Source organism: Peromyscus leucopus, chromosome 3 (assembly GCF_004664715.2).
Source record: "Peromyscus leucopus breed LL Stock chromosome 3, UCI_PerLeu_2.1, whole genome shotgun sequence".
Lineage (NCBI taxonomy): Eukaryota > Metazoa > Chordata > Mammalia > Rodentia > Cricetidae > Peromyscus > Peromyscus leucopus.
Genome location: NC_051065.1, coordinates 31,572,754 through 31,584,923, shown reverse-complemented (window position 1 = coordinate 31,584,923; position 12,170 = coordinate 31,572,754). Strand labels below are relative to the sequence as shown.

The following is a 12,170-nucleotide window of genomic DNA, read 5'->3' as shown; positions in this document are numbered from 1 at the left end:
AGTCACCTAAAATTGATTCATTAGTTCATCCAAAGAGGTGAATTAATTGGGGAAATGCAGTAAGATACACACCCAAATTAATTCAATAGCCCTGAAGACCCCTGATAAACATCATACAAGGCAATACATTATATCTGGCGATAATGTTGAATCTATAGTCTATGCTGATGCCTCAGAACTCATTCATTTTTTGCATGAATATATAAACATCATGTTTCTATTATTTTTAATGGTATCTGATTTCTCAAAGCCTGCATTTCACAGTCCTCTGGCCCTGTCTTGAACACATCGGCATCTCCACACTCAGAGCAACCTGGTTTCTGCAGCCTGTCAGCTGGAACCTTTCTGTTAATTTGGAAAAAAATCAGTTCTCACATTTAGTGCTGAGAGACTGATAACTGAATTCTCAAATGAACCACACATTTTCAGAGATGAAGTACAGGGCTGGGGACAATGACTGTTTTCCCACAGTGTAAATTCTTCAGACTCAGCTGTCAACATGTGTGTGTGTGCAGCATGAAAGCAGGTTTAGCTTGATGACTTTTTCCTTAAGGCCATAAAAATGAAATGGATACTACACTCTCCTTTGTGTTATTCCATCTTCTAATCAGATTTTGTTTCTCATGGACAGTGAGAGCCTGTACGACTCTGAGAGTTCTTACTAGATCAAAGACACTTTGTTCCTGAACAAAAACAAACATTTTCTCTCCCACACAAATATTTCCATTTGAGAACAGACCAGATAGTGATGCTAAACAGGGGGTTTTCCTACTAATTTTGCAGCCCCCAAACCATGTTAGCTTTAATAATTGGTGGTAGATAGTCTATAGTTCTTTCTTTCTTTCTTTCTTTCTTTCTTTCTTTCTTTCTTTCTTTCTTTCTTTCTTTCTTTCTTTCTTTCTTTCTTCCTTCCTCCCTCCCTCCCTCCCTCTCTCTCTCTCTTTCTTTTCCTTCCTTCCTTCCTTCCTTCCTTCCTTCCTTCCTTCTTTCCTTCCTTCCTTCCTTCCTTCCTTCCTTCCTTCCTTCCTTCCTTCCTTCCTTCCTCTCTCTCTCTCTCTCTCTCTCTCTCTCTCTCTCTCTCTCTCTCTCTCTGTCTGTCTTTGTGTTTTAAACATGCCCTTGTCATCAAGTCATCAGCAGTCTGTTCCTCACTGGGACTTCCAACTTCTCGAAGCACGTAGGCATCATTATATTTCCAGTGCTGCTAGTAGGGTGGAAATTTGACTGTATGTCCAATACCCATCATTACTATGGTAATATTACCCAGTATTACTATTATTAGGAGGTTGTACTCAGCCATGAATGATCTTCATCCTTTTCTGTATTTAAATCAACAATTAGTATCTGAAGCCAAAGCTAAAAGAAGTTTCGGAGAGCAAGAAGTGACACAGAGAAGTGATTGATTGGAGAATGTGGTCATATATCGTGGAAAATACTGCAGGGCGGGTTCTAACAGAGCTGGACGAAAAGCTACAGAGACTCAGGGGTGGACTTCGAAGAAAGGCATGGAGTAGTCTGTTGGAGTAAAGCTAAGTTGAAATCAGTTAACAGTGGTGAAAATCTTGAGGATAAAGGGTCCCAGGCAGAGCATGAACTTGAGCACACATAAAAGAAGCAGATTGAATGGGATAATGGATCAAAGTTTCAAGTCATGGGAAGTTATCATGGCAAAAAGGAATGAAAGAGTGCTGGATAGATGACGGAGTAAAAGTCCTTTCTGTGGTTTCTTCCAAGTGTGATGTCCTGAGTTTCATTTCAGCTCTCACAGGTTGGAAGAAGGAAACAAACTCCTTCAAGTTTCCTGACTCCACAGAGTTCTCTCCCCCCCCCCCCCCTCTCTCTCTCACACACACACAATGGTAAAGAAAACACTAAGAGATAGTAACAATGAAATAAATGTAAATTCGGTCATTTAGGAGAAGTAGCAATTCAATTAAGAAAAAAAGGCAGGAAGATCACATGACTGAGACAGGGTCTGTGTCTCTGTTCCTAACCATGAGAGATAATAGTACAAATAGAAACAGGAGGAAAGAGATGCAGACTTGGGTGACTGGAGGCCTCTTTTATGCTCTGAATGATGACTTTGAAGCAAGGTATTTACAAAAATTGTCATAAAGATTTCACATTCCCTGAAGTTTCACTGAGATCCAGAGGTGGGCGCCAATGTAAAAGACCAGACGAAGGGCTCAGAGAAGAGTGTCAAGGGCTTAGTTTGTCCCAGAAAAAGCCCTGCTGATGTTTGGAGGACAGTCCAGCACCCGTGGAAAGTGTAGATGAGCGTGCACCGCAAACTTACACTCATTAGGGAAGTGTGTGGAACCAAGTACAACTCCAAACATGGGACACTAGGAACTGGTAACATTATCTCACATGATTGAGAAAGCAGAAATGCAAATTTTAGATTAAGTTACAAAAGCTACTCTCATAATATCACCAAGATTATTATAAATATTTGACTACTGTGTGTAAGTCAATAAGCAAAATTTAATCATTAAACTGGATAGGAAGATATATAAGGATGATTTATAATCTAAATGACCATCTTTTTGTTTATTTAAACTTGTACATCTTGTACCTTTTATATAATGCTAAAATGATTTAAATACCAAGAAAAAGTACAAATAACAAAAAACATCTGCTTTTCAAGGGCTTGGATGAGTTCTTGACATGGGGGAAACTGAGAAAAAACTACTTTGGGTTAGGTATATGTAGCTCTTCATTGCCTTGCCTATAAAGTAAAGTAGTGGTTGTTTTTTGTTTGTTTGAGAGATGTAAGAGTCGTTTGAAATTTTGAAAGCATAAAAATGTAACGTACTTAGCGGGGGAAAAACAATTTTGGATATCAAGGCTTAGAATGATGCTCTCCAAGCAGTGACCAGAGATCTGGAGAACAACTAATCCCCCAGGTTCGCTGGGGAGTCCCTAGAAGACAGAGTTATCTTTTTCCATTGCCTCCCTTCCGTAGCTTCAGGCCGGGTCCTTTCTTCCCATAGCTGACTACTGAGAAACCTCACATTTGGCACAAAACAAATATTTCCTCAGTTTTTAATCTTCTTTTGTCTTTTCCCAATTTTCTCACACCCACAGTGGTGAGGTCATCACCATTATCTTAACAGCCGACTGAATCTAGAGCATCTGTACGTTCCCGCAAAAGGAAATCTTTCCAGTGACAATCAGTGATGTGTTCCGCCCTGTGTTCCTGCACATCCAGCCTACCGTTGAGCCACCGGGAGTCATGCTGCTCCGTCCTGATAGGGTGGTGGTGCCCCAGCGTGCGGAAGATAGCGAAGTCTCGGCCCATGAAATCAGCTGCCGTTCCAGAGTACAGCTCACCGTCTACATCGAGACAGAAGGAAACCGAGCACGTGTTATTTAACTGAAGGGAGGCAAGAAAATTAAACAGCAACAATATAATTTTCATGTTACAACTAATATTATTTCCATCATCTTGTAAAGCTATTAGTATTTCATCCACGTGTCCTGAAAGGAGGGGCCTATCAAATGATCATCCACGTGTTACTCTGATTCAGTAACCAGTTGGTAAAAAAGAATAAAGTCTGATTTGGTGAATATAGCTAAACATCAAGTTTGATCATTTTCCTCATTGATGAAGTTTAAAAAATGCAAGAGTGAAAACTATGTTCATGACATAGTTTGTTTTTACATGGGTAAGCCTCTTACTGCTCAAATAACCTTATTTTTCAGGATGAGGTATTTAGTCATGTTTACAACTTATTTTCATGGTAATTAAATGTTTGATGAACTATTTTCCAATAGGATCTGATAAATGAGATTTTACTGTAGAAAGTAATTTTTCCTTTAAAATTTTTCTTGCTTTTTTAAAATTTAATTTTTACATGTACATTGGTGTGTGTGCCTGTGTGTAGGTACACACTTGTTGAAGTGTGTGGAGTCCCGAAGTTGACTTCAGATGGTGGACTCCATTGCTCTTCACTCTGCTCTTACTGAGGCAGGCTCTTGCTGAACCTGGAGTTTACCAGTTCCGGAGAGAGAGTTTAGCTAGCTCTCCCGAGTTCTCCCGACTCTGCCCACCGTGTGCTGGGACTGCAGGCAGTCCCTGAAGCCTCAGCACCATTTTCTGTGGCTTCACATTTGCCCGACTATTCCTTTATCCACTCAGCCATATCCCAAGCTGACGTTTTATTTTTTAAAGCTTCCAGTATAGAACGTGTTTCAAACTAGTGTAAGGTATTACAAAGTCCAAACCTACATCCACAGCAGGCCTTCAGATTTAACAAACTACTTTTGAAGAGTAAGCAAAACTGGAACTCCCGGTTTGAACCCACTGCGTTCCTGAGTCCATGACTATTGATGCTTTACTCCTGAAACTGTAGGGACCCTCAGTCATAGTTTAATACTGGAAGCAATTACCAGGAAGTAAAAAGGAAACGGCACAGACAGAAACAGAAGGACAAGAAGAGAACTTCCATGAACTGAATACCATTCTGTGCTTGTCAGGCACCCAGGCTCTGCCTCGACGCTTCTAATGATCTCATTCAACTCTGTCAACATCCCTGAGAGAAAAATAACATTGCCTCTGTTGTACATTCAGAAAGGCCAAGGTTGTTCAGCATAATCGTTAGGGAAGCCGGGGTGAAGGATCAATCCCAGACCTGTTTAATTCTAAGGCTATTATGCTAAATCATACCACCTTTCAATTAAACTCAAATTGAACTCTGTAGAATTTATGTCTTCTGTCATTGAGACAGAAAGCACCTCAGATTCCTTCTTCTAGATAACACATAACCACTAAATTGCTTAGAGTTAATTGTTGTATTTACTAAGCAAAACAAATAAAGTGATACATTTCTACAAATAACACACAAGCACTTAGAATCATTAATAATATTTTTTGATTATTAGGATGTTAATGTTCTCATAATCATTAACTTGAAAATAGTCACAAAGTAAAGAGCATAGAAAAACAAGATAAATACTTGTATATTGCTCATTTCCCTTATACTTCTATATTGTAATAGGTATAAATGTAAAATTATCTGTCAATATTTAGGTATAAACACTTTGGGCATATTTCATTGATATCATTACTTACATGTTATTCTTTAATTATGTTTTCACTCATGTATGCTTTGTAACAAACTAGATATTCTTTTACCCAAATCAACCATTTCACTAGAACTTTGCCTTCTGAAGTTTTGTGTGTTGTTTGTTTGGTTTTGTTTTGTTTTTTAGAGACAGAGTGTTACTATGAAACCCTGGCTGGCCTAGAAGTCCTACAGACCAGGCTGGCCTTGAACTCATAACTCCTCTACCTCCAGATGGCTAGGATTAAAAGTGTGAGTCACCATGTCTAGTTTACTGAAGTGTTTCATGGACTTTGAGGGATCTCTAGAACATTGGAGACTAGGCAGAGGAAAAAAATCACTTTAAAACTGCCTATCTTGTTTTTTTTTTTTTTTTTTTTTTTGATAAATGAACTTAAAATTGATTATTTTCTTTAGATTGCTATAACTCAAGATGAACACATTATGAGTTAGACAGTAATTTATTACAAGTTACTAATTAAACTAACAATACTATTAAGAGTGCTCACAAGTCATCCATCCTACATATGGCATCTTTGGAATTCCAAAGTACCTTGTTCATTGTTTACTCAATGAAGTGCTAAGTGCAAATATAACTTATTCTCATAAACTAGGACTGTAATATTTTGCCAGACAGAAATCCAAAGCTATTATGAAGAAAGTACTCATTCATCTTGAAGGTTTTTGAAATATTTAAATGCTTATTGATATCTTATAATTCATCTATATTTAAGCATTTTAATATTTTCATGAAAATTAATAACTTAAACTTTAAGAAAGTATTGGTAAACACATATCACGTATATTTTTGTGGCCAGTGAGAACAAGAGGATGGTGCTTGAAATTGTGTGTGACAGGTTGGAGGGATGGCCCAGCAAGTAAAGGCTAGGCTCCCAAACCAAACATCAAATTTGTGTGTGGAAACTTCTAGAAGTGGCCCTGCAAGAACCATGAGGGGATGACATGCTCTCTTTGTCTTGACATTTCTGAGGTATAAAATTCTCTGAACTTTGCTGCTGAGGAAGCATGTTATGTGATGAAAATCATGACAGGTGAAAATACAATTATAAACAGATGATCTGAACAAGTTAATGTCAGTTGATCACACCCAACAGGATCCTGCAAGAGACATGATAAAGAATACAATGCAGTGAGCATCTTTTTGCCAGTTAGCTCTAAAGTAAATGGAATATGGAATTACTGCTTCTGTCACATATGAAGACTCAGAAGAGAGTTGAGAATCTGGTAACAACAAATGTCTCTGGCTATAGGGAGGTATTTGGTTCTCTTACATGTTATCTGGGTTACATTACTTTCCTTGTTCACTGTTATTCAAAGATGAAAAAACTCAGCATCAGAGAAAGAGTCTGAAGCAGAAACTTATTTTCTTTCTATTTTCACAACAAGGGAAGGTGGTTTGGACAAAGCAGAAGAGCTCAATTTTTTACTGAGAAGATAATTAAATTTAAAAATCGACTTCTGAACAAATGAAAGGCTGAGGTTTAGGTATCAGTTGCCTGCAGCCATGGGAAATCACCTTTCACCCAAATACTACTTTTTGCAAAATCCAGAGTTAGGTTTTTGAGCCAGATGGTATCAGATAATTAGGAAGCATTACAGGGGAAGATCTCCTCTTGTCCATGCTTATTGTCAGTAGCTGTTTCTTGCTTTCAGCCTTAGATACAATTCCCTGCTGAGATTTCTATGAGGATTCTTACCATAGGTGATTGTTATATAGAAAATGTGACATAACACCTTTCTTATTTTGACTGATAGTCTAGTTGGCGAAATGTCCTACTCTTACTTTATTGCTTGTTGTTGTTAAGCAAAAGTATAGCACCAACCCCTTGTCTGTGCCAGTTAATACATTTGAACATTACCAGGAAGTACTAAAGGTATGTCATAGTTTGTGACTTTCTAAAATTTTATAGGTATTATTGACTGTACATAATGTGCAATAGTTTGACGGGTTTATTTGTGAATCAGGTAAGTAGAATAGTGACAACAGAATTCTACTAATTGTAGTTTTCTCATTTCTAGGTCATTTACAAAGTCATCAAATAAATGTTAATTCTTGAACATAGAGTTAATATGTACTTTTTGATACACATTATTGAAAACATGAGGTGATATATATATATATATATATATATATATCTGTATTGAGTGGCAATACTGTTGATACATACTCTTGAGCTCTCTATGTACAATAAGCCACTAGTGAAAGAAAACATGAAATGTGTCTACTTTTGTTAAGTTGATGGCTCAGCAACATACTCAAGGTTATAGACACTTTGTCTAACCAGCAAGATCTTGAAGTATGTGTATAAAGAAATAGCACAGAGGAAGGTTGATGTCTAAAAAATAATACATTAGATGATGATTACACAGTGCTGACAGATATAACTAAACTGTCTAGAATGAACCAAAGACCAAGAGGACTATTTGAGTACACATCCATTCTGTCTAAACTGGAACCTTTGAAACTGTGTCTCAGGAAAGTATAATTTACAGGCATGAACGAAACCAGCTTTGTGACCTCCGCATTCACCATGGCTGAGTTCCCCAAGAAGCATGTATTAAAAACAAAAGTTCACACATACTCTAGAATTTCTGTTCACAGCTCAAAATGAAGGAACAATGTGGCTTAGATCAGCTAATGTCTTAGATTACAATTCCTAAGAAGGGTGTGGTGAGAAGAAACTGAAGAAGGAAAAATAAATTTCCTGATGAAAATGCAGCATTTCTGGCACAGGTGAGGAGTGTGACGTGAATGTGAGCAGATATCAAATAAACCTAAAGACGAGGCTATTATGTTGTTAACACCTTAAGTAAATTCTACTCAGAGTAGTGGGTAATGAGAAACAGGAGAAGAGAAGTTTATCTCTCCCCCTGCTTTCCATCTGCAACCCACACTGTAGGAATGAGACCCATTGTGCAGGGGTAGGACCCAGAGAAAGCTTGACACCACTCTTCCCTAGCGGCCACGGTCTGTGTAGTCACACATACATGCAGACTTTGTTCCCTGTGCTGTTCTCTTAAAGCTGACGCCTTTCTGCAGTGATGTGTTCACATGGCACAAAACTGAAAACATGAAATTTATAAGGCACCTACTATGCTTCCAAGCTTCCTCATAGACAGCTATCATGATGAGTTTCTGTTTGTTCACATAAATTCCAGAAATGCACATACACTCTAAAAGCAACACTCTATTACATTGCACTATTTAATTCTCCCAAGAAGCTAGTGGAATTCAAGTAGCATACTATTTTTATATATTAGGGAACTGAAGCTCAGAGAGGTTCAAATAATATCCTTAGCTATATCTAATTATTTTAGGGAATACTTTGCCTGTTCTAATACCATTGAGAGCATTTTTTTCTTATGTCAAAACATGTTCTTTCTTGAAGCAAGGTAAAGTTCCAGTTTGAAGATATACACCTGAGTGAAAACCTCAGCCCTTTGAAATAGATCTCAGTAATGTCCCTTCTTGATGGAATATTTCTAAATTACCAGTGCTGCAGTGCCTGGAAAAGATTTCAATAAGAAAATAAAATTGCTCTCAAGTTGGCTATTCCTTCATATCATGAAAATATGAGTTACTATTTAATTAGTGCGGAAAGTACTGGGTTTTATTCTTGTGCTCGGTTCACACCTGGTATTTATGCTGAGCAGGGGAGCAAATGCTATCTTTAATAAGGATATTTTAAACAAAGTTGAAAAATACATACAGGTGGAAGAACTGAGATATTTTAAAATAAACTCTGCAATACTTTTATTATTTTAAAGATTGACAATTTAACTTTATTTCGGTGGCTTGAAGAATTTAGAGAATGTCATTGGATTTGGACACTTTTGGTATCTACTTTTGGCAGCATTTGGCAAGAAAAAAATTGAGTTGTCTATAGTCAACATTTAACAACCCATGGCATTTTGCAAAGAGGTTATGCTAAACTTTCAGAGTTTGTGTGAACTGAACTTTGAACTGTCTGTAGGTTTTTAACATTTCCTATTGGTTGGAACGGCTTCGTACTGGCATTGCAAGTACTGCAAATACCTTCTGATGAGACAGTTCACAGGTGTTTCGAGTGAAACCTAGATTTGGAGAAGGGTGTGGCCTTAGCCTTTCTCTTTCAGGTGCTGAAATGAGGATGACTCCTCATGTTATGTGAGAGGCTAGAACGTTCTCGTGGCTGGCTTCTCATATATACATCCCCCTCTCTGCATTTCTGAGGTGGTTAGTACCAAAAAGTTTGGTTAAGCTTGGTCATCTCATTCTCTTATGTTCTCATCCCTCCATCACCCCACTTTCTCCAGTTTACTCAGGAGATCTCATCTATTTCTCCTTCCTAGGGTGATCCATGCATCCCTCTTAGGGTCCTCTGTGTTAGCTAGCTTCTCTGAAGTTGTGGGTTGCAGCCTGGTTATCCTTTGCTTTTACATCTAGTGTCAACTTATTAGTGAGCACATACCATGTTTGTCCTTCTGAGTCTGGGTTACCTCACCCAGGATGGCATTTTCTAGTTCTATTTATTAAGGGGTCCTTTGGCAGCAGGATCAGGATCTATTCCTGGTGCATGAGCTGGATTTTTGGAGCCTGTTCCCTATGGTGGGATGCCTTGCACAGCCTTGATGCAGGGGAAGGGGCTTGGACCTGCCTCAGCTGAATGTATCAGGCTTTGCTGACTCCCCAAGGAAGGCCTTTCCTTTTCGGAGGAGGGAATGGGAGATGGGTTGGGGAGGAATACTGGGGGTGGGAGCAGGAGGATGGAAGCAGAGGAAGTTGTGGTTGGTATATAAAATGAATAAAAAAATTTCTTAATAAAAGAAAGTTTGGTTAATGTAGAAAATATTTATGTTAAAAAAACCCATAAAAACAGTGAACATTCATGTTAAAGCAGTATAAGAGAAAATGCCCAAAGCCAATAAAGAGGATTTTATGTACTACGAGAGGGAGAATTTGTAATATTCTGCCAGAGCAAACAGCCACAACAAAGAAAGTTACAGCTCTTGAATTAAAAGGTGTTGCATGGGCTGCAATGACGGATGGGTGGATAAAGCCACTTGCCGCCAGTCTGTCTGTCCACCCGAGTTCAATCCCCAGGACTCACACAGGGGAAGGAGAGAAGCAACTTCTAACATTGTCCTCTGACTTCCACACATGACTGTGGTGCTGGCTCTCTACGTACCCCAACATGCTAGATAGAGAAATGTTTAAACATTTTAGAATGTCATTGTGGAGAGTTTAGGGGTTTTAGCAGATGTGGGAGGAGATGTCGTTATTTCTGCATCTTGTTTTAGTGGATTCAGAACTGATTTCTTTGCCTTTATTAGTAAGTACTTCACTGCTCTGAAAGTGACGGCCACATCCGCTGTAGCGAGTGTGTCAGGTTCGGATTTGCAGGGAAAGCTTGTGCTCCGAAGGTCTCTTGTTGCTTCTCAGCCACATATCCTCTTGGTGAACTTCACTCATTCTTTTCTCCTTTTCATCAACCTATACATCTTTTTCAAAGAAATCCTAATAGAAACCCAAACTTGGGAGTTTCTTTTCCTTCGTGGACTTTGTGTGGTTGCATACCATATGAGCTATGTAATACTGACTGTCATCAGCCTTTCTCAGTGGAATAATAAAATAAATAAGCAAATCCCTTCAGAGGAACATACCACAAGCTAATGCAGCTTTAGGCACAGTTTTACAGACTGCTTTTTGAGTAATATTTCTCATTTTTAGTGTGCAATTTAAATAAATACAGGTTACAAGTTAGAGCAAGGCATAGTTTCCCCTCATTGTTTAAGACAGTTTTCAAATATCAGCATGTATGCATGAGAAAGGCATGCACATGTAAACACTGGGTTGCCCATGAATAAGAAAATTATACACTTGCTAAGTATGCAGCTTTCCTTCAGGTTTAAAAAGTCTTTTTAAAAATGCTCTATAAAAGGATCAAATGGGCTAAAATTGTCTAGATTGAAAAGTTATAGAAAAGGTAATTTATATTGCAATGTTTTATTCTAAATAGAGCAAAGATTAGTGATAAAGTAAACACCGGACAGTAATGGATATATAGCTCTGTGGTTAATACAGTTGTGTCTATGACTAGAGTTTAATTTTCTTGAGTATAAAAGTATTTTTATGAGAGAAGAAATGGAAAACATTATTAAACTTATGCAAAATGAGCTAAGCACTAATTTACCTTTAAAAGTTCTAAACTTTGATGTCTGAAAACTTTCATTATTTTTCATTTCAACATTTTATGAAAAAGAAAAAAGTAAACAAATGTAATGTGTATAGAGTTGTTGAAACACTTAACTAAAAAGGCACAGAGAAGGAAAACTCTTAAAGTAAAGAAGTGGAGGGGGCTTGGAGTGAAGAACACACTCATGCTTCCATACTTTTAGCTTAGATTTAGTTAAGCCCAGTTTTCTGATGGGTACAAGACTAAAAGTTCTTCACCTTTCAGTACAGACTAACAGTCCTACTTCTGTCCCCTACTTTGGTCTTCTGCACTGTAAGTATTCTCCAATTCTCTGCAGCAGAGACAAACAAGAAAAAGGAAGGAAGGGAGGAAGGGAGGAAGGAAGGAAGGAAGGAAGGAAGAAAGGAAGGAAGGAAGGAAGGAAGGAAGGAAGAAGGAAGGAAGGAAGGAAGGAAGGAAGGAAGGAGGAAGGAAGGAAGGAAGGAGGAAGGAAGGAAGGAAGGAAGGAAGGAAGGAAGGAAGGAAAGAAAGAAAGAAAGAAAGAAAGAAGGAAAGAAAGAAAGAAAGAAAGAAAGAAGGAAAGAAAAGAGGTGAAAGTAAAGGATAAAGTCTAAACCATCATGCTAGTATTTATGCAAAGAAGATGGTAAAGCCAGAAAACATGATGACAGAATCTTTTTCTTAGGCTGGCTTATAGGACAAGGCACTCCAGTGAGTCAAACAAGATACATCAAGGCAGTCTCTGCCAACTGTATCACTACTTGGCTTGCTGGTACTGAAGTAGTTGTCAATGTTGAAACAGTGGTGTCTTGAAGTTCATTTTTCATGATACACTGAACGCCATTCTTTCTTAATCATATCTCAAAATTTTTATTTAATTTTTTTCAACAAATAAAATGAAATCATA

General features: G+C 38.0%; 1 protein-coding gene across 3 annotated transcripts in view; it reads right to left on the bottom strand.

Moving 5' to 3' along the window:
* The window catches only part of Sema3a (semaphorin 3A), a 289,957-nt gene that overhangs the window by 71,237 nt on the left and 206,550 nt on the right, over nt 1–12,170 (bottom strand). For all 3 annotated transcript variants that reach the window (XM_028862052.2, XM_028862061.2, XM_037203547.1), the window contains one exon: nt 3,217–3,336. In XM_028862052.2, coding sequence (XP_028717885.1) covers nt 3,217–3,336 — 120 coding nt within the window. The remainder of the gene's footprint in view (nt 1–3,216; nt 3,337–12,170) is intronic.